This window comes from Schistocerca gregaria, chromosome 6 (assembly GCF_023897955.1).
Source record: "Schistocerca gregaria isolate iqSchGreg1 chromosome 6, iqSchGreg1.2, whole genome shotgun sequence".
Taxonomy (NCBI): Eukaryota; Metazoa; Arthropoda; class Insecta; order Orthoptera; family Acrididae; genus Schistocerca; species Schistocerca gregaria.
Genome location: NC_064925.1, coordinates 88,539,561 through 88,563,327, shown reverse-complemented (window position 1 = coordinate 88,563,327; position 23,767 = coordinate 88,539,561). Strand labels below are relative to the sequence as shown.

General features: G+C 43.3%; 1 protein-coding gene across 1 annotated transcript in view; it reads left to right on the top strand.

Annotated features, from left to right (window-relative positions):
* Positions 1-23,767, top strand: part of LOC126277956 (uncharacterized) — a 564,263-nt gene that overhangs the window by 229,923 nt on the left and 310,573 nt on the right. The window contains exon 2 of the mRNA XM_049977571.1: positions 18,683-18,803. Within this exon, the coding sequence (XP_049833528.1) occupies positions 18,683-18,803 (121 nt within the window). The remainder of the gene's footprint in view (positions 1-18,682; positions 18,804-23,767) is intronic.

The window sequence follows — 23,767 nt, the reverse complement described above, 5'->3', positions numbered from 1 at the left end:
TAATCATCGCAGTCGCACAGGTGTTCCCAGTAACCAGTTTGAATACAGGCTTTGCCTTGTTCAACATGCCTAAAGCAGTGCTCCGACAGCGTGAAGTTGCGAGGATATGTTCGAGAATTTGCAGAGGAGTTCTTTAGTACTGATGGGAAAATATTATTTTGTACACTATGTGAAGTTAAAGTTAGTGCAGAAAAGCGCTTTAATGTGCAACAACACTGTAACACCACTAAACACAGCAACTGTGTGAAACGAAGTGCTGAAAATAACAGCAGCCAAACGCTGCTATTTGAACAGACAGGTCAATGAACCGTGCAATCATTCTGCAAGGATTTGTGTGAGTGATGGAGTCCTGCAACATCCCATTGGAAAAGCTGAAGAATCTACGTTTCAGACGGTTCTTGGATAAGTACACAACACATCCAGTTCCAAATGAATCAGCACTGAGAAAGAACTATTTATCCGTATGCTACAATGATGTGCTCAACAAAATACGAATTACTATTGCTGAGCACAATATCTGGCTGTCGATCGATGAAATTACGGATATTAGTGGGCGATATATTGCAAATGTTATTAGTGGTGTTCTAAAAGTTGATGGCCCTGGAGTTATGTTCCTACTAACGTGTGAAGCTCTAGATAGAATAAACAATTCGACGATTGCTGTTTTGTTTGACAAATCTCTGAAGCTACTATGGCCGGATGGTGTGAAAAGAGACAACGTTTTGCTGCTTGTAACAGTTGGTGCTTCATATATGGCTAAAACAGCCAAAGGGCTTCAGATTCTCTATCCCAGTATGGTGTACGCCACTTGCCTTGCACGTGCGTTGCACAGAGTTGCCGAAGAGGTGCGATCAAATTACCCTGACGTGGACAAATTAATTTCCTGTGGCAAGAAAATCTATGTGAAGACTCCTTCAACGCCACTCACACCTAAACCTGTTCTTACACGATGGGGTTCTTGGCTTAGTGCACCAACTACACCTAAATAAAGACAAACTTCTGATAGCTTGAGAGCGATGAATCAAATGCTCTCAAAATTGTGAAGGAAGTTTTTACAGATACATTGTCTCGAAACTTGGCATACACCAACGCGACATCAAAAGCCATCAAACAACTGGAAGCTGTTGGCACTCAGCTATGTGAGGCCCTGAGTATTGTGCAACATGTGCAGAGTGAGTTGGGTCGATCTCGTGGTCATGTGGCTGACAAATTGAAAACCAAATTGCAAAGTATTCTCCAACGGAATCCTGGATATTCTACACAGTGCAAAATTAGTGACAGTCTTTCAGGGAATGCCGCAACATTTGAAGATACTGAAACAAAGCTGAACTCCAGTGACCTGGCTGCCTTCAAATACGCTCCAGTGACGTCTTGTGAAGTGGAGAGGAGCTTTTCGAGGTACAAAACTATCCTCAGCGACAACCGTAGATCTTTGACAGTGGAAAACCTGAAAATGCACCTTGTGATCCTGTGCAACTTTGCAGATACTGAAGATTGACATACGATATTAAATAATGTGAAACGCTTTAAATACTATGTAGAACTAAAAACATTGTCTTACTGTTTCGATAGATGATCTTTTCACTGTACTTTGTCTTTACAAAATAAAACATTCAGACATTCAAAAAATAGGTGCAAATTAGCCACAAACCCTACAGAAAGAAAGAACTATACTTACAATATTTTGAGAAATGAATTTTGTATTACTTTATGGTGAATAAAAAATTAAATACACAAACATAAATAAACTTCTATTAAATCATATTTTATTTTTAAGGTCATATTTATGTAAGTTTTAGGTCATAAATGCTTGCGTATTTCACTGTTTTTTAGGTAACTAAAATCCGGGCGCTAATCATTACTCTGCAGCTGACACTCACGCGTTCGGCGGGAGCGCCGTGGTACCACTGTTAGACTGTTTCTCTTCCGTTCTCCTATCGAATAGCACATGGGAAAGATGAACACCTGGATCTTCCTGATCGTACTCTAATATGTCTTAGTTTTTCAAAATGGCTCTGAGCACTATGGGACTTAACATCTATGGTCATCAGTCCCCTAGAACTTAGAACTACTTAAACCTAACTAACCTAAGGACATCACACAACACCGAGCCATCACGAGGCAGAGAAAATCCCTGACCCCGCCGGGAATCGAACCCGGGAACCCGGGTGTGGGAAGCTTAGTTTTTTTCCGACAATCATTTCGCCCTAAGTAGGTGGGAGCGGACAAACTATTCTCGCTCTGACAGGAGAATATTGGCGACCACACTTTAGTAAAAATATCTCGCACAAACGAAAAACGGCCTTGATTTGATGACTGCCACCCAAACTCGCTTATAACAACCGTGATACTCCCTCTCCCCTATTACGCGATAATATTTAGCGATTCGTTCTAATTTGACCTTTTACGGAACCCATTAAGTGAACCTTGCGCCTAGCACAACGTCTGAAGCGACTGGAAAAAAGCGCACGTCACTCCTCTATGTAAGAAGGGTAAAGGAACGGACCCGCAAAATTACTGACCAATATCTTTAATATCGATTTGTTGCAGAATTTTAGAATGTAGTCTGAGTTCGAATACAATAATTTTTCTGGCAACTGAAAAGCTTATGCCCACGAATCAGCACGGTTTTAGAAAGCATCGCTCCTGTGAAACTCAGGTCGTCCTTTTCTGACACTACACACTGCGAACTATGGATGAGGGGCAGCAGGTCGATACCATATTCATAGAGTTCCGATGCGCATTTGACACGGTGCACCACTGCACACTGCTAACGAAGATCCAAGCCTGTGGAGTAGGTTCCCAGATATAAGTGGCTCGAAGATTTCCTAAGTTACAGGACCCAGTATGTTGTCCTCGACGGCGTGTTTTCTGTCAGAGACAAGAGCGTCGTCAGGACTGACCCAGGGAAGCGTGAAGGACCGCTCATATTTTCTATGAACATAACGATCTGGCGGACAGGGTAGGCAGCAATGTGAGGTTGTGAGGTTGTTTTTCCTCATGATGCTGTGGCGTACGGGAAGATGTCGAAGATAAGTGAATGTCAGATGATACAAAATGACATAGACAAGATTTCTAGACTTTGTGACGAATGGCAGGTGGTTGTAAATGTAGAAAAAAGTAAGTTAATTACGGTGAGTTGTAAAAACGAATATGTCATGTTCGGATACAGCATTAGTACTGTCGCGCTTGACACAGTAAAATTTTTTAAATATCTGAACGTAAGGTTACAAGGCGATATGAAATGAAACAAGCATGTGAGGATTGTGGTAGGCAAGACGAATGGTCTTCTTCAGATTTGGAGAATTTTGGAAATTGTATGGGACGCTAATGCTCGAGTGTTTGGTATCCGCAGCAGGTGGGATTAAAGGAACGAAGAAATTCAGAGGCGGGCTGCTACATTTGTTACCGGTAGATTCGAAGAACACGCAGGTGACACGGAGCTGCTTCGGGAAGTCTAATGGGAGTCCCTGGAGAAGAAAGGCGACGTTCTTTTCGAGGAACACTATTGAGAAAATTTAGGAACCGGCAGCTGAAGCTGACTGTAGATTGATTCTACTATCGACAACGTACATTGCGCATAAGGACTATGAATATACACTACTGGCCATTAAAATTGCTACACCACAAATATGACGTGCTACAGATGCGAAATTTAACCGACAGGAAGAAGATGCTGTGATAGGCAAATGATTAGCTTTTCAGAGCATTCACACAAGGTTGGCGTCGGTGGCGACCTGTGACGTGCTGACATGAGGAAAGTTTCCAACCGACTTCTCACACACAAACAGCAGTTGACCACCGTTGTCTGGTGAGACGTTGTTGTGATGCCTCGTGTAAGGAGGAGAAATGCGTACCATCAAGTTTCCGACTTTGATAAAGGTCGGATTGTAGCCTATCGCGATTGCGGTTTATCTTATCACGACATTGCTGCTCGCCTTGGTTGAGATCCAATGACTGTTAGCAGAATATGGAATCGGTGGGTTCAGGAGGGTAATACGGAACGCCGTGCTGGATCCCAACGGCCTCGTATCACTAGCAGTCGAGATGAAAGGCATCTTATCCGCATGGATGTAACGGATCGTGCAGCCACGTCTCGATCCCCGAGTCAACAGACGGGGATGTTTGCAAGACAACAACCATCTGCACGAACAGTTCGACGACGTTTGCAGCAGCAGGGACTATCAGCTCGGAGACCATGGCTGCGGTTACCCTTGACGCTCCATCACAGACAGGAGCGACTGCGATGGTGTACTCAACGACGAACCTGGGTGCACAAATGGCAAAATGTCATTTTTTCGGATGAATCCAGGTTCTGTTTACGGCATCATGACGGTCACATCCGTGTTTAGCGACATCGCGGTGAACGCAGGTTGGAAGCGTGTATTCGTCATTGCCATACTGGCGTATCACCCGGCGTGATGGTATAGAGTGCCATTGGCTTCACGTCTCGGTCACCTCTTGACGCCGCTTTGAACAGTGGGCGTTAAATTTCAGATGTGTTACGACCCGTGGCTCCACCCTTCATTCGATCCCTGCGAAACCCTACACTTCAGCAGGATAATGCACGACATCATGTTGCAGGTCCTGTACGGGCCTTGATTAATACAGGAAATGTTCGGCTGCTGCCCTGGCCAGCACATTCTCCAGATCTCTCACCAACTGAAAACGTCTGGTCAATGGTGGCCGAGCAACTGGCTCGTCCCAATACGCCAGTCACTACTCTTGATGAACTGTGGTATAGCGTTGAAGCTGCATGGGCAGCTCTACCTGTACACGCCATCCAAGCTCTGTTTGACTCAATGCCCAGGCGTATCAAGCCCGTTATTAAGGCCAGAGGTGGTTGATCTGGGTACTGATTTCTGAGGATCTATGAACCCAAATTGCCTGGAAATGTAATCACATTTCAGTTCTTGTATAATATATTTGTCCAATGAATACCCATTTATCATCTGCATTTTCTCTTGGTGTAGCAATTTTAATTTTAATAGCTAGTAATGTAATTGAAGAGAGAAAGAAAGAAAAAGAGCGTACAATATATTGTGAAGTTACTGTGAGTTTTAATAATTTGGTGTTTCATCGTTCATGTGGTCCTCGTTGATGATGTATTGTTGTACGATATGTTAGTCATTTAGGGGATGTTTTTTTGCGATATTCCTGTTGACAACATCTATTTTACGATAGTTCGGCTATGTAACTTGAACTTCTTTTGCTAGCCGTGATAACAGGCAGCAATGAAGCGGGTGTTGTTGAAATGACTGTGCTTGTGATATATTTCGGTCTTGGGTCTCCAAATCTGGACAAGGGTGAGATAGAGGGTCGACGGATAATTATTGAATTTTCCTGCAAAGCTGATTATACAGCGTCAGAGATATCTGAAGTGATTCAGACGCCGTGTGATGAGTCAGCACTGAGTCGGTCAACCGTTTTAACGTCGGGAGACAATGAAGGACCTAGAACGATATGGTAGGCTGCCTACAAATCGAACTGAGACAGTTCTTTTTGTTTAAGAGGACCAGAAAGTGATGCATGGGAAAATAAAGGAGACGCTAAATATCTCTCAGAATACTGGATTTTCTAATTCAGACAAGGAGGCAGTAGTATTTATCGTATACACTATTTATACAGAATATAGTGACTAAATGTTTAATTAATATCTATACTGAACACTGAAGCTTCCTGAAGGATTAGGACTATCTTCGGGAACGTAAAAGGTATTTAGAACTTGCCTTTCGCGGGCAGTTCATTTACTAAATGGGCTAATCAGGCACGGGTCACAGCGTTAGTACCTCTCCGTTACAGAACTACTGCTGGGTAACCACTCTGTTTTTTTTTTTTTTCAGGAATACCATTCAGGCACAGTACGTAGGGGAGACACTAAAAATAAAATGAGGAGTAACACGTATGACATTATCTGATTTTATTTGGTTAAACATTAACATAACCTGAAAATCATTAGTGTAGTATTACTAGTAATAGGTGATTGACAGGTCGCAAAAATAAAAAAAAGGTTTCTTCTAGGTCATGTTCTTGTTTGATTGCTGATAGTCGATAAATACTGGAATGTCTACACGACAGAGCTAAAGCCTCAAGACTGGCGGAGAGGGAGTTAAATTCATCGGTTCCTGTACGAGGTGGAAAGATCTAAAAATTGCGAGACAACCCTTAAATATCCACCGAGTACCACCTTTACACGAAATTGTTTCTTTGAAACGAAAAATAAATAAATAAAAGCTTTACCACTGATAAAAGCATCAAAGCAACTTTCATTAATTTACTCAAGCGAATTTATGTATTTATTTACTTAAATACGAATCTGTCGCACTTCTGTAATTAAATATAGATTTTTGTTGTTGTTGTTGTGGTCTTCAGTTCTGAAACTGGTTTGATGCAGCTCTCCATGCTACTCTATCCTGTGCAAGCTTCCTCATCTCCCAGTACTTACTACAATCTACGTACTTCTGAATCTGCTTAGTGTATTTATCTCTTGGTCTACCTCTACGATTTTCACCCTCCACGCTGCCCTCTAAAACTAAATTGGTAATGCCTTGATGCCTCAGAACATGTCCTACCAACACATCCCTTCTTCTCGTCACGTTGTGCCACAAACTTCTCTTCTCCCCAATCCTATTCAATACCTCCTCGTTAGTTACATGATTTACCCATCTAATCTTCAGCATTCTTCTATAGCACCACATTTCGAAAGCTTTTATTCTCTTCTTGTCCAAACTATTTATTGTCCATGTTTCACTTCCATACATGACTACACTCCATACAAATACTTTCAGAAACGACTTCCTGACACTTAAATCTATACTCGATGTTAACAAATTTCTCTTCTTCAGAAACGCTTTCCTTGCCATTGCCAGTCTACATTTTATATCCTCTCTACTTCGACCATCATCAGTTATTTTTCCCCCAAATAGCAAAACTCCTTTACTACTTTAAGTCTCACTTCCTAATCTAATTCCCTCAGCATCACCCGACTTAATTTGACTACATTTCATTATCCTCGTTTTGCTTTTGTTGATGTTCATCTTATACTCTCCTTTCAACACACTGTCCATTCCGTTCAACTGCTCTTCCAAGTCCTTTGCTGTCTGACAGAATTACAATGTCATGGGCAAACCTCAAAGTTTTTATTTCTTCTCCCTGGATTTTAATACATACTCCGAATTTTTCTTTTGTTTCCTTTACCGCTTGCTCAATATACAGATTGAATAACATCGGGGAGAGGCTACAACCCTGTCTTACTCCTTTCCCAACAACTGCTTCCCTTTCATGTCCCTCGACTCTTATAACTGCCATCTGGATTCTGTACAAATTGTAAGTAGCCTTTCGCTCCCTGTATTTTACCCCCGCCACCTTTAGAATTTGAAAGAGAGTATTCCAGTCACCATGGTAAAAAGCTTTCTCTAAGTCTACAAATGCTAGAAACGTAGGTTTGCCTTTCCTTAATCTTTCTTCTAAGATAAGTCGTAAGGTCAGTATTGCCTCACGTGTTCCAGTATTTCTACGGAATCCAAACTGATCTTCCCCGAGGTCAGCTTCTACTAGCTTTTCCATTCGTCTGTAAAGAATTCGTGTTAGTATTTTGCAGCTGTGGCTTATTAGACTGATTGTTCGGTAATTTTCACATCTGTCAACACCTGCTTTTTTGGGATTGGAATTATTATGTTCTTCTTGAAGTCTGAGGGTGTTTCGCCTGTTTCATACACCTTGCTCACCAGGCGGTAGAGTTTTGTCAGGACTGGCTCTCCCAAGGCCGTCAGTAGTTCCAATGGAATGTTGTCTACTCCGGGGACCTTGTTTCGACTCAGGTCTTTCAATGCTGTGTCAAACTCTTCACACTGTATCATATCTCCCATTTCATCTTCATCTACATCTTCTTCCATTTCCATAATATTGTCCTCAAGTACATCGCCCTTGTATAGACCCTCTATGTACTCCTTCCACCTTTCTGCTTTCTTTTCTTTGCTTAGAACTGGGTTTTCATCTGAGCTCTTGATGTTAATACAAGTCGTTCTCTTAGCTCCAAAGGTCTCTTTAATTTTCCTGTAGGCAGTATGTATCTTACCCCTAATGTGATAAGCCTCTACATCCTTACATTTGTCCTCTAGCCATCCCTGCTTAGCCATTTAGCACTTCCTTTCGATCTCATTTTTGAGACGTTTGTATTCCTTTTTCCCTGCTTCATTTACTGGATTTTTATATTTTCTCCTTTCATCAATTAAATTTAATATTTCTTCTGTTACCCAAGGATTTCTACTAGCCATCGTCTTTCTACCTACTTGATCCTCCGCTGCCTTCACTACTTCATCCCTCAAAGCTAACCATTCTTCTTCTACTGTATTTCTTTCCCCCATTACTGTCAATTGTTCCCTTATGCTCTCCCTGAAACTCTGTACAACCTCTTGTTCTTTCAGTTTATCCAGGTCCCATCTCCTTAAATTCCCACCTTTTTGCAGTTTCTTCAGTTTTAATCTACTGGTCATAACCAATAGATTGTGGTCAGATTCCGCATCTGCCCCTGGAAATGTCTTACAATTTAAAACTTGGTTCCTAAATCTCTGTCTTACCATTATATAATCTATCTGATACCTTTTAAGTCTTGTTAATTCCGGGGAAGGCGGCGATGAGATTTGACGCCACGTTAATCACTTCCCAGATGTGTTCGATTGGGTTCAGATATGGCGAGATGGGGGCCGGCATATCACTTGGAACTCGTCATTGTGTTCCTCAAACCAGTCCATCACACTCTTGGCCTTGTGACACGGCGCGTTATCTTGTTGAAGAATACCACTGCCGTCATGAAGATGTGTACGTGGTCTGCAACTAGCGTACGCTGCTGCTTGGCCGTCATGGTTCCTTGCACGAGCTCCACTGGAGCCATGAGTATCCACGTGAATGCTCCCAGAGTATAACGGAGTCGCCACCAGTTTGTCTCCATCCCGCAGTGTAGGAGCTGTTGCACTGGAGACGACATGATGAAGAATGTATCGGAATTCATAAGTTCTTCAACGCCTGCCTTTGCGCCAACGTCCAGTGTCGATGATATCGTGACCATTTCAATCGCAGCTGGCTGTGTCGTGGTTTTAACATTGGCACGTTCATGGATCGTCGGCTGTGGAGGCTACTCTGCCCAGCATTAAAGTGTGATGTTAGTTCCGCCACAGTGCCCCGCCTGTCCTCTTTCACCAGTCTGCCCAGCCTATGACGTCGGACATCCGTAATGAGGGGTGACAGCCCAATTCCACGACATCTGGAGCTGGTTTCATCTTGGTTTCGCCACGTGTTGAAGACACTCACCACTGGAACACTCGACAAGCCGTGCAGTTTCCGAAATGCTCTGCCGAGTCTCTGGGTCATCACTGTCTGCCCTCTGTCAAGCTCAGACAGATCGCGCGCTTCCTCGTTCTACATACGGACAGCACGCTTACTGACTCTGCATGCATAGTGCGGTGTCTGACTAGCAGGCACTCCGCAGCCGGTGACGCCGCTGTCGCCTGGACGGGTTTATGTCGATCGTAGGTCGGTGCTCATAATTTTCTGGGTGATCAGTGAAACCGACATAATGTCACTACTTACTGCATCACGTGAGGACACTGATTTGGACACTGTATTCGCATTTATCTCTGGCCATCCAGATTCGAGTTTTCCGCGGTTTCCCTAAATCGCATAAGACCAATGCCGGAATCTATATTGCGAATAATATCGTCCTCTTCGGTTAATGAATGAATTATTCAGCTATTTACGACGTTATGGCATGTATCACGTAAACAGTCCATTAGAAGATACAGAAAGCAATATTCACAAATTTTCTTCATGAAGGCGGACTCATTTCACCAAATGATTCCTTTCATTAATACAATGCTAGGATACTTTGGAGAGTTAAAGGAATATTTTGATTCGTCACCACACAGATCTTTTGAAGATAGCGACATGAGCGAGGAAGCGTGGTATAAATTTTCCTACACACCCATCTTGGCGGCTTGTCGGGGGGCGGGGGATGGGGGAAGTTTGTACACAGGCTTCTTCTTGTGGAGGAAGATGAAAACAATGTCAGCCAAAGGCCTCATACAAAAGCAACCTTAGTCTCTTATTCAACTGTCAAAGATATTTATAAAAACAGGCTCAAATGGCTCTGAGCACTATGCGACCCAACTTCTGAGGTCATCAGTCGCCTAGAACTTAGAACCACTTAAACCTAACTAACCTAAGGACATCACGCACATCCATGCCCGAAGCAGGATTTGAACCTGCGACCATAGCGGTCGCTCGGCTCCAGACTTCAGCGCCTAGAATCGAACGGCCACTCCGGCCGGCTATAAAAGCAAGAACTGCACTTGTACAAAAGCTTAGCTGAGAAACACTGCGTTGTCTCGGTATTTATTTATTCCACACTGCTATTAGGCCATTACCTCCTCCCTCCTTCATCTCCCCTCTGTCTGTCTCCTCCTCGCCGCTCCCCCCTCCCCATCTGCCCACCTGCTCCTCCTCTATCTCCTCCTCCTTCCCTTTCTCTCCCTGTCCCTCTCCACTCTGTCCATCCCTTTGTCTCTGTCGTTATATTGCTCTCATCCTTTCTCTGTCGATTCCCTCTGCCCTCCTCTCTGTCTTTCTCCTCCCTCTCAATATCCATATCCTCCTCCCCCTGTCAGCCGTGGCTATCCGTTGGTATACCACCTGCAAAGCAGTCTAATACTACCCACACAACACGCCGGTCGTGCAGGAAATCCAGGCAGTTCTTTGGCACTTTATATTAAGGAAGAACTACGGAAGGAAATTTCTTCTGAAGCCAAGCACGCTAAATATTATTTATTTCATACGGCCGGTTTTGACAGAAGCTTCTTGTCATCATCTGCCTTTCAACTCACGTTTCAATTTTAAAAGTCTGCCTCCCATTTGTTTTGCACATAGCCAACACATTACAACTTTTCTATAGCACAACTAGGACCATAAGGTTTACTTTCCAAAACAATTTTGAAAGAGCTAGAGTCACCATCTCCAAGGTATTTTGTGTATCTAACATCATACTTTTCTACACTTCGATTGAACATAAGTTTCATAGCTGCAGGTACCATTCCACTACTTGAACCAAAATCATTTATACTGCCACTTAGTTTCTTCCACTTCACCAGCATCCACAGCTATAACAATGTTTGCTCATTATCTGAATATCAAGAATTTTTCCCGTATCAACACTAATTACAGAAGATGTGTCCTCGCTTCATCCATGTTCCATCACATGACACACACAAATCTGTGTCTGGCGTTTTATCTGCTTCTGTCGTTAGTTCACTATTCATCTTCACAGCTTCCTTTGCAGACGATTTCAAGTTTTCTTCCACTTCCTCTTCAAGAGCACTTAGATGTGCTTTATTTCCAGTGGTGTACAAAGCACTTGGTTGTGACATGTTCATGATCCCACAAGATAGTCTGGTACCTTCACTGCCTATGCCCAAACCTCTCATGCCATATATTAAACCCATATTTTTTAAATATATGCGGTTACTTGATGCTGAAGTCCTGAAAGCAATATCTGAATGGCAGCTTTCACAAGTGAGATGAGAGTTACACAATGTTCCAGTTCTGTTTTCTTCGTCATATAATCTCAAACATTTTGCAACGCAGTTAGCACATACACAAGTAGATGATATAATATCAGACAAAATATTCAAATCAATAAGCCTAAAACCACTAGTAGCTTGAGCGTCTAGCCACACTCATCAATTTTCCTTTTCAAAGCACTCGCTTTTTTGGCTGAAGTCAAGTATTCATTTGTTAGTACAGGGCTGGCTTTACCTTTACATCAAGAAGCACGACACTTACTGACCTTTCCAAACACCTTACTAGAACGAGCCATGCTGCAAAATATAACAACAGGTCTATTCACCACTTTCGTAAAAGTTTATACGAAACTACACTCATAAACAAACGCTATAAACCAAAGAATACAACATCGGCAGCAGAAATGTTATTCCACAGCCTTCATGATGTACTATACAAACGCTCCCTGCATTGTAACTGCAAAAAAGAAAAAAAAACAGCATAAATAGATAACACGAGAGAATGAAACTCTGTTTGACTCAATGCCCAGGCGTATCAAGGCCGTTATTACTGCCAGAGGTGGTTGTTCTGGGCACTCATTTCTCAGGATCTATGCACCCAAATTGTGTGAAAATGTAATCATATGTCAGTTCTAGTACAATATATTTGTCAAATGAATACCCGTTTATCATCTGCATTTCATCTTGGTGTTGCAATTTTAATGGCCTGTAGTGCAATAATATATGCTATTTTTCTTTTTATATAGTCTTTAGCTTGACCATCCCAAATAAAAGATCATGTTGCTGTTGCCATCCAATTTGAAATTCTGGAATTGATAAACAGTGACAATATTGCTGTTCAATCCTACAGATGTGATCGATCCAGTGCCATTTGATCTACATCATTTGTGCGATTAATGTGCGTAACTGCTGTTTTAGAGCAGTGGGTTGAGTGACACTGATCTGGCTCCGACGTTTGATTCAGTTATTTGAACTATCCAGCTAGGCGCATTTGGCCTAATTAATCAATGATCCGCTTACAATTAATTAAGCTCAGGAAACAGAGGGGATCTGCAACAAGATAATTCAAAAATTGCACGGCCGATTTGTTTAATCTTCTCGAATGGGACACTATACTTTGTCACTAATTACATCGATTCCTATCTGTTCCCTGAAAGTTTATCATTTTCAAGTGGCATTATCTTGTCTGATGACGTGGCAGAAGAAGAAACAGAAGTCGATAGAGGAAAGACAGGAGATCCATTATTAGAACCAGAATTTAGAAGTGCTTTGGGAATCTTAAACTAAGATAAGGCAGGTGGGATGGATAATATTCCATCGGAATTTATAAAATCATTGGGGGCAAGCTAGAAAAATAACCGATATTGACGTTTGCTTATAGATTGTATTAGACCGGCGATACGCTACTAGACTTACGGAAAAACATTATCCACACAATTCCCAAGACCGCAAGAGCCGACAAGTGTGAGAATTACAACACAAGCAGATTAACAATTCATACATCCAAGTTACTGACAAGAATAACACACAGAAGAATGAGAAAGACAATTGAGGATCTGTCAGATGACGAACAGTTTGGCTGTAGGAAAGGTGAAGGCGCCAGAGAGGCAATTCTGACGTTCCGGTTGATAATGGAAGACTGAATGAAAATCAAGGCGCGTTCATAGGTTTTGTCAACCTAAGATAAGCGTTCCACAACGTAAAATGATTCAAGATGTTGGAAAGCCTGAGAAAAATAGGGGTAACCCGTAGGGAAAGACGTAATATACAATATGTACAAGAATCAAGAGGTCAAATTGCTCGGAATAAGAAGGTTATAAGAAAGGGATGTAGTCTTTCTCCCTTACTGTTCAATCTATACATCGAAGAAGCAATGATGGAAACAAAGGAAAGGTTCAGGAGTGGAATTAAAATTCAAGGTGAAAGGATATCAATCATACGATTCGCTGATGACATTGCTATCTTGAGTGAAAGTGAAGAAGAATTAAAGAATTTGCTGAATGGAATGAACAGCCTAATGAACAAAGAATACGAATTCAAAGTAAATCGAAGATAGATGAAAGTAGTGAGACGTAGCAGAGATAAGAAAAGTGAGAAGCTTGACATCAGAATTTATCATCACGAAGTAGATGAAGTTAAGGAATTCTTCTACCTAGGCAGCAAAATAACCAGTGACGGATGGAGCAAGGAGGACATCTATAGCAAACTAACACTGACAAAAATGGCACTTCTGGTCAAGGGAAGTGTACTAGTATCAACATAGGCCTTAATTTTAAGAACAAATTTGTGAGAATGTATGGTTGGAGCACAGCGTTGTAAAGCAGTGGGACATGGGCTGTGAGAAAACCGGTACAGGAAAGAATCGAAGCCCTTGAGATGTGATTTTACAGAAGAATGTTGAAAATTATGTGGATTAATAAGGTAAGGGATGTGAAGGTTCTCCGAATAATCGGTGAGGGAAGGAATATATGGAATACACTGACAGGGAGAAGGGACAGGATGGTAGGACAACTGTTAAGACATCGGGGAGTAACTGCCATGGTATTAGAGGGAGCTGTAGAGGGCAAAAACTGTAGAGGAAGACAGATATTGGAATACATCCAGCAAATAATAGAGGACGTAGGTAGAAAGTGCTACTCTGAGCTGGAAAGTATCTCGTTAAAATTTCCCCCGCTTTCGCTGAGGATAGAAATATCAGCAGCAAATCTAATCACCGACGTCTTTTGTCCCAGAATTTCAATCCCACTGCTGAAGCCTTCATTTCCGTCATGTCTTCTGCGAAGTAGGTTTGAAGAGCAGGAGCTAAGGACTACTTCGAGCACTTTCTTGTTTGCCGTCCAATCCGTCTTGTACGTATTGTATACCAGCCCTCATCTCTGTAGCCAGGGCTCTTTTCATTGCCGTATGCGTTTTCTAGATCGAGAAATCGTATGAATGTGTCATGACTTTTTTACGCTTGTATTACGCTGGTTGTCGCACTACGGCACCCGACTGCCGAAGTTGTGTTGTTGATATGGGTGTCAATCGCCCGGCGCGTTGTTTCGCGTGCAGGGGAAACACAGAGCTACAATTGGACCCTGTAGTTTCCTGGGATCGGCAGGCAGGCTGGTGCATGAGTGCGACGCGGTGGGAATCAATTTCCTGCAAATTAGGAGGCGGCTGCTCCGTGGCGACGCAGAGCAGGTGACGTTGGAGCCCAGCGCCTTCTATTAACCCCGTCGACCTCTTCCTTCCTTGTGTCCCAGGCTCGGCCGGACGCGGCTCCTCTGAGCACGTGTGGAGACCTCACCAGGAGCCGACACAAAGTTCTCAGGCTTATCTCGGTTCCTAGAGGCTGCGTCGATCAAAATGCACTAGTAGGGTTCCATACTCAGCAACTACACTACTGGCCTTTAAAATTGCTACACCAAGAAGAAATGCACATGATAAACGGTTATTCATTGGACAAATATATTATACTAGAACTGATATGTGATAACATTTTCACGCAATTTGGGTGCACAGATCCTGAGAAATCAGTACCCAGCACAACCACCTCTCGCCATAATAACGGCCTTGATACGCATGGGCATTGACTCAAACAGAGCTTGGATGGCGTGTACAGGTACAGCTGCCCATGCAGCTTCATCACGATACCACAGTTCATCAAGAGTAGTGACTGGCGTATTGTGACGAGCCAATTGGTCGGCCACCATTTACCAGACGTTTTCAGTTGGTGAGAGATTTGGAGGATGTGCTGAACAGGGCAGCAGCCGAACATTTCCTGTATTCATCAAGGCCCGTACAGGATCTGCAACACGCGGTCGTGCATTATCCTGCTGAAATGTTGGGTTTCGCAGGGATCGAATGAAGGGTAGAGTCACGGGTCGTAACACACCTGAAATGTAACGCCCACTGTTCAAAGTGCCGTAAGCGCGAGCAAGAGGTGACCGAGACGTGTAACGAATGGCATCCCATACCATCACGCCGGGTGATTCACCGGTATGGCAATGACGAACACACGTTTCCAATGTGCGTTCTCCGCGATGTCGCCAAAAAGGATCCGACCATCATGATGCTGTAAACAGAACCTAGATTCATCCGAAGAACTGACGTTTTGCCATCCATGCACCCAATTTCGTCGTTCAGCACACCATCGCAAGCGCTCCTGTCTATGATGCAGCGTCAAGGGTAACCGCAGCCATGGTCTCCGAGCTGATACTCCATGCTGCTGCAAACGCCGTCGAACGGTTCGTGCTGATGGTTATTGTCTTGGAAAAGTCGCCATCTGTTGACTCACGGATCGAGACGTAGCTGCATGAGCCGTTACAGCCATGCGGATAAGATGCCCGTCATCTCGACTGCTAGTGATACGAGGCCGTTGGGATCCAGCACGGCGTTCGGTATTACCCTCCTGAACCCACCGGTTCCATATTCTGCTAACAGTCATTGGATCACGACCAACGCGAGCAGCAATGTCGCGATAGTATAAAGCGCAATCGCGATAGGCCACAATCCGACCTTAATGAAAGTCGGAAACGTGATGGTACCCAATTCTCCTCCCTACACGAGGCATCACAACAACGTTTCACCAGGCAACGCCGGTCAACTGCTATTTGTGTATGAGAAATCGGTTGGAAACTTTCCTCATGTGAGCACGTTGTAGGTGTCGCCACCGGCGCCCTTGTGTGAATGCTCTGGAAAGATAATCATTTGCATGTCAGAGCATCTTCTTCCTGTCGGTTAAATTTCGCGTTTGTAGCATGTCATCTTCGTGATGTTAGCAATTTTATTGGCCAGTAGTGTAGGTATTGTGGTGACAGAAGCCATATCTCAAAATGTCGTGTCGGACCTCATTTTACCCGGTTAAGTGCACCAACTCGACTTGGCATGGTCTCAGGAAGTCGCTAGAAGTCCCATGCAGATATATTGAGACATGCTGCTTCTACAGCCGTCCGCAATCCGAAATCATTACCAGTGTAGAGTGTTGGGCACGAACCGGCCTCTCGATTAAGTTGCATAAATGTTCGATCGGATTCACGTCGGGCTGTCTGGATGGGCAAACCATTCGCTGGAACAGTCCAGATTGTTCTTCAAACCAATCGCAAACAGTTGTGGCCAGGTGTCACAGAGCACTGTCATCCGCAAATATTCCATGTTTGTTCGCTGGAAGTGGTCTCCAAGTAGCCGAACATAGCCATTTCCAGTCGATAATCACTTCATTTGGACCAGAAGACCCAGTCTACTCCATGTAAACAAAACCCACGCCATTATGGAGCCACCACCAGCTTGCACAGTGCGCTGTTGACAACTAGAGTCCATGATTTCCTGGGGTCTGCGCCACACTCGTGCCCTGGCATCAGCATCAGCTGAAATCTTGACTTGACCTGGCCGCGATTTTCCAGTAGCCTAGAGTCCAGCCTATATGGTCACGAGCCCAGGAGAGACGCTGCAGGTGCTGTCGTGCTGTTACCAAAGGCACTCGCGTCGATCTTCTGCTGCCATAGCACATTAACGCCACATTTCGCCGCACTGTCCTAAAGGATACGTTCATCGGAGGTCTCACATTGATTTCTGCGGTTATTTATCGCAGTTCTGCTTGCCTGTTAGCACTGATTACGCAAACGTCGCTGCTCTCGGTCTTTAAGTGAAGGCCGTCGGCCACTTCGTTGTCCGTAGTGAGGGGTTACGCATGAAAATTGGTAGTCTCGGCACTGTAAATCTCGGAACATTGAATTCACTAACGATTTTCGAAATGGATTGTCCCATGTGTGGGCGCTACGGGACTTTACTTAACTATGACTAAGATCATCAGTGCCCTAGAAATTAGAACTACTTAAGCCTAGCTAACCTAAGGACATCACACACATCCATGCCCGACGCAGGATTCGAACCTGCGTTCATAGCGGTCGCGCAGTTCCAGACTGTAGCGCCTAGAACCGCTCGGTGACCCCGGCCGGCCGGATACCATTTCACATGAATCACTTAAGTAGGAATGACAAAGCGCTTCCCCTGCCCTTTTATAACTAGAGTAAGCGTTACTACCGCCATATGTATATGTGCATATCGCTATTCTGTGATTTTTGTCTCCTGGTGTGCAATGACTCGCCCGAGTTAGGCATGGATAGTACTAAGTAGCACTGTAGACGACTTTACTTGAGGGTGAAAATAGCTTTAGCATGATGTGTCACTGTCAACTAACACAGATCGATGAACCTTGGATCATACACAGAAATAACTGCTCGAGTGCAGAAGATAACTGAAAGCATACGGTCGCGTGGGGTAGCCTCGCGGTCCGGGGCATCTTGCCACGGTTCGCGCGGCTCCCTTCGTCGCAGGTTCGAGTCCTCCCTCGGGCATGGGTGTGTGGTTTGTTCTTAGCATAAGTTAGTTTAAGCTAGAGTAAGAAGTCTGTAAGGCTAGGGACCGATGATATCAGCAGTTTGGTCCCATAAGACCTTACCACAAATTTCAAATTTCAATTTAACTTAGCGTCAATCTCTCAACGTTGCGAGGAGGCGCCAGAAACAGCAAGTAGTTCGCATTCTAAGTCAAACTGTCGAACCGATTTCTCCTGTTGGATAACTGCGTAGATTAGGGACACACAAGTCACCGAAGTGGCATCCATTAGAAAAACTTCAGCCAGGCTATTGACCTACACAAAATTATTGTTATTTCTATTATTATTATTTTCTGGATTCTTGTACGTACAGCAAGTGCAGCGGCTGCTGAACGTGAATTTCTTTACCTCCAGAAGATGTTTTCAGTTTAAATTTCCGTCCACCTGTCCAATTCAGTGACGCACGGAATTGAATATATAGTAGCATTAAGAGACTATTTGAAAAAAAATTCCTTTAGGAGATTATTGAACATTTACTCCGTTTTTGTTGATTCTAGTATTTGTGTAACTTATAAAACGCACTAGTTGTCCTAGGACAAATATCTAGGAAATATTGGTGGACCGAAAATGGAACCTTGTGGACCCAATAATAAATCTGCACTCCATCCATCCTATCTGTCTCGATTAGTTGATTTTTTAGTACAGCTTCCGCATTTAATGGCAAAATTTTGAGTTTGATACTGTTGTCGTAGTAAACACACAGCTGAGAGCGGCCATCTTTGTGTTGTCGCAGGAGCCGATGTCGGCGCACAGCCAGCAGAAGTGGTCGCTCATGGGATCACGGTCGGCCGTCGACGCCTTCCGGCACTCGCGGCTCAAGCTCACCGGCACCGGCTCCAGGACCTCTGCGGAGAGTAAGTGCTCCCCACACTCACTCCAAAAACAAGCCCACTCTTCCCTTGCAACATTTATTTTTCTACGCTAATTTTAACTCCAAGCATCTGTTAATGTTATGTACGTTGTTTTTAGATTACCGTCGTGTGCAGTTCAATCAATGCAATTTACATTTTGTCATTATTCGGAGAGATCAATGTCATTAATTCATTTACTGTCTAATAGCGAGTAGGTGCATCACACAGCAATAAACTGTATAATACACTATGTGATCAAAAGTACCCGGACACCTGACTGAAAATGACTGACAATTCGTGGCGCCCTCCATCGGTAATGCTGGAATTCAAATTAGTGTTGGCCCACCCTTGCCTTGATGACAGCTTCCACTCTCGCAGGCATACGTCCAATCAGGTGCTGGAAGATTACTTGGGGAATGGCATCCGGTTCTCCACGGAGTGCTGCACTGAGAAGAGGTATTTATGTCGTTGGTGAGGCCTGGCACGAAGTCGGCGTTCCAAAACATCCAAAAGGTGTTCTATAGAATTCAGGCCAAGATCTGTGCAGACCAGTCCATTAGACGGATGTTACTGTCGTGTAACCACTCCGCCACAGGTCGTGTATTATGAACAGGTGCTATCTTGTTGAAAGATGCAATCGCCATCCCCGAATCGCTCTTCAGCAGTTTCCCAAAGCAAGAGGGTACTTAAAATATCAATGTAGACATGTGCTGTGATAGTGCCACGCAAAACAGCAAGGGGTGCAAGCCCCCTCCATGAAAAACACGACCATAATACCACCATCTCCGAATTTTACGCACGCTGGCAAATGACGTTAACTGGGCATTCGGCATAGCCACACCCTGCCATCGGATCACCACATTTTGTACCGTGATTCGTCACTCCACACAACGTTTTTCCACTGTTCAGTCGTCCAATGTTTACGCTCCTTACACCAGGCTAGGCGTCGTTTGGCATTTACCGGCGTGATGTGTGGCTTATGAGCAGCCGCTCGACCATGTAATCCAAGTTTTCTCACCTCCCGCCTAACTGTCATAGTACTTTCAGTGGATCCGGAGGCAGTGTGGAATTCCTGTGCGATAGTCTGGGTAGACGTCCACCTATACGCATTACAACCCTCTTCAGCTGTCGGCGGTCTCTGTCAGTCAGCAGACGAGGTCGGCCTGTACGATTTTGTGCTGTACGTTTCCCATCACGTTTCCACTTCACTATCACATCGGAAACAATGGACCTAGGAAAGTTTTAGGAGTGTGGAAATCTCGCGTGCAGACGTATGACACAAGTAAAATCCAGTCACTTGGTCGGCCGGCTCATGGATGTGTGTGATGTCCTTAGGTTAGTTAGATTGAAGTAGTTCAAAGTTCTAGGGGACTGATGACCTCAGAAGTTAAGTCCCATACAGCTCGGAGCCATTTTGAACCCAGTCACTTGACTACGATCGAAGTCCGTGAGTTCCGCGGAGCGCCCCATTCTGCTCTCTAGCGATGTCTAATGACTACTGAGATCGGTGATATGGAGTACCTGGCAGTAGGTGACAGCACAATGCACCTAATATGAAAAACGTATGTTTTTGGAGGTGTCCGGATACTTTTGATCACATATTATAAGTACTTCAAACATGCGAGTCTTACTTTGACATAGAATTGTCACCAAAATATCTGGTTCTCAACATAAAACTCACAACACACTAGATAGTTATTATAGAACAGTATCGAGATTAAGATCTAATATCTCATGATTTACGTGTTTCTGCTTCGGTACTTATTCATTAAAAAGTGTTTTTGGGCTTATTAGTTCATCTGCAGATAACGCGTGACTAGCATCCTCGAGGTTGCTACTGTTAAAGAAAATCAAACCTAGAAAGCTGCAGATATTAACTGCTTGTCGTATTCACAGAACAGGCAGGTAAACTTCAAACCATGTGTCTGACATGCTACAACTAACTTTCTTAAACTCTTAGAGGCGTTTTCTTACTGCAATTTGGTAAGTATGAAAATGCAAGATGTTTCGAGTGCATATAAACAATATTTCACGAGGGAAACATGAGCTAAAATGTTCAGTACACGAAGGGCATGAGCTCCGAAATACGTCACAAACGATATATGGGTAAAAACTTTGATCCCAAATGGCGCACAGGTAATAGTTTGGTAACAGAGAATGATGGTAATCCAATGGGTATAAAAGTAGCACAATAATGAATAGATACAGTAATAAAATTCTTAGAATCTAAGTACACTAAATTGTAGAATGAAGAACGCAAGGTAATATAAATACCAGAATAAATAAACTGCTGCTGCGCCTTCGTATACAATTTCGTTTTCGATGTGTTGGTTCTACATTAATTTCTGCAGTAACTGAGTCATGATTTTCAGTCATTCTTTCATACTTCCTGTATCAAGTTCTTCAGTTGTGTTGTTTATATTTTGCAGAGGCAAACAGTACAGTGGCATATACTGTAGCCCAGTGTAAAACTAGTCTTGACACTCTTTTGGCCGGCCGGTGTGCCGTGCGGTTCTAGGCGCTTCTGTCTGTAACCGCGTGACCGCCACGGTCGCAGGTTCGAATCCTGCCTCGGGCATGGATGTGTATGATGTCCTTAGGTTAGTTAGGTTTAAGTAGTTCTACGTTCTAGGGGACTGATGACCACAGATGTTAAGTCCCATAGTGCTCAGAGCCATTTGAACCACTCTTTTAGTGTCGCTGAGAATGTAAATTGTAGATTGATACCCGTAGACCCTTACACTGTCTTTCGGTCACCCACAGTCTGCGTAATTGTGTGTTAAGTGTATCTCTCTTGTTTTGTATCCATATATGCTTTGTATTAAATTTAGAGCTCATGTGATATTTTTCTCATTGTAAACTTGTATCTATTTGTCTCTCAGACAGGAACTGTTATTTACATTTAAAAACGAAAAGCACAGAAATGTGGGTGTTCTATATTATATTACAGAAGTATAGAGTTATTCTGCCACAACAGAAGAATTAACATATTATTTAAATCCAACCTTCTTCATATCTACGTGTTTGTGCCAAACGTTTCTATAGAGACGAAACTCATTATTGATCAGATTCCTTGTTAAATATTTGACGCGCAACATTTTAATAAGGAATCTATTCTACATTTCCAGACAATGCTATGATTAAAGACTGTTGACAGAAAAAAACTTTGGCTATCGAGATTTGGTTTTGTTTGATCCTAGTCCGTTGCCGTACTTTGATTAACAAGGCGAAAATCAGTGTGAAATTCGTTGCAAATAAACAACCACTAAAACAAACACGAGTGTTTGTTATCAAAACGGAAACAGGATTTAGTATTTATCATTAGGACAATGTGAATACTCAGATGCAGCTGAAAGAAGCAGCACCTTGCTATCAGACTGCTGTCGTGTGATTAAACAAATGGCAACATATAATAAGCATTGCCAGAAAAGCAATAGAACTTCAGTGTTTCCCCACTGAGGCACTTCGTTGCCTGAAACACAAAATAGAAACAAAAAGGAGAAAAGGGAGAGAGAGAGAGATAAAAACACAAGAGAGTTGCCCCAGTGATGTTGAAAACAGTTGGAGTCGCTAAAACTGAAGAAAACTCGATGGCGCGATGAAATTCCTGTCAGATTCTATATCGAATTTGTGGCTGAGTTAGCACCTCTTAACAATGTTCTACCATAGATCTCTCTAGTAAAATTCGTGCCCAATACAATGGAAGGTAGCACAAGTCTCCCCTCTGTACTAAAAGGGTAGCATAAGTGATCCACAAATTACTCTACAATGTCCTAGAAATCTATTTGTTGTAGAATAACAGAACATATTCTGAGCTCAAACGTAATGAGGTATCTCGAACAGAATGACCTTCTCCATGCCAGCCAGCATGGATTCCGGAAACATCGAGCGTATGTAACTCACTTCGCACTTTCTCGCATGACATGCTGAAAGCCGTGGATCACGCCACGTACAGGCAGTACTTCACGATTTCAGGAAAGTATTTGTTTCAGTACCACACCATCACTTCAAGCTGTACTCTATTGAAACCGTTGTGACCACTGACTGAGATGTAATCCAAACGGGAAGGAAGTCAGCAAGAGGCGTCTAAATGCACATGTTAGTACACAACCTTAGCATAGCTAAGTGTTAGCTATGTACACGCTAAGCTCGTGTAATAAAATGGGAGTTGAGAGATCTACTCGGCTTATGTGACTCACTTCATGTGCAGTGATGATTGCCATACTGTAAATGAAATCAAGATCTGCAATAAAATACAGATTAAATCGCGACTGATTGTTGACTTCCTTCCTGTTTAAACACCTAAGCTTATTGTCGAAAGTACGATCGTATGGGCGGGAGGGGGTATAATGCGAAGCCTATGATTGGAATGACGATTTCGTGGTAGGGAGGACGTAGCATCTCATGTTGCGTGGACTAATGTACAAACAAATTCGGGCGTGCCGAAGTGAAGTGTGTTAGGATCCTCGCTATTCGTTTCTATTAATGACCTAGCAGACAATATTAATAGTAAAATCAGACTTTTCTCAGTTGATTTCGTTATCTGTAATGATGTACAGTCCGAAAAAGCTGCACAAACACTCAGTCGGATTTTGATAAGATCTCAAAGTGGTGGAAAGATTGGCAACTTGCTTTAAATGTTGAGAAATGTAAAATTTGGCACCTCTCGAAGCGAAAAGACATCGCCTCCCTGCGAAGTTTCAAACAGTTTTAAGTGATGAATTTAAGAATATGCTGCAAGCCTACGTATTGCTCTCACACAAATCGCAAAGACAAGATTAGACTGTCTACAGCACAGGCACAGGCGCTTAAGGAATCATTCTTCCCGTGCTCATCAGTGAATGGAACAGGAGGAAACGGTAATGACTGGCAGAATGGTAAGTATCCTCTGCCATACACTTCACAGTGATTTGCAGAGTATAGACGCAGGTGTAGATGTAGGTAGCGGCGAAAAATTAGACAGAGTG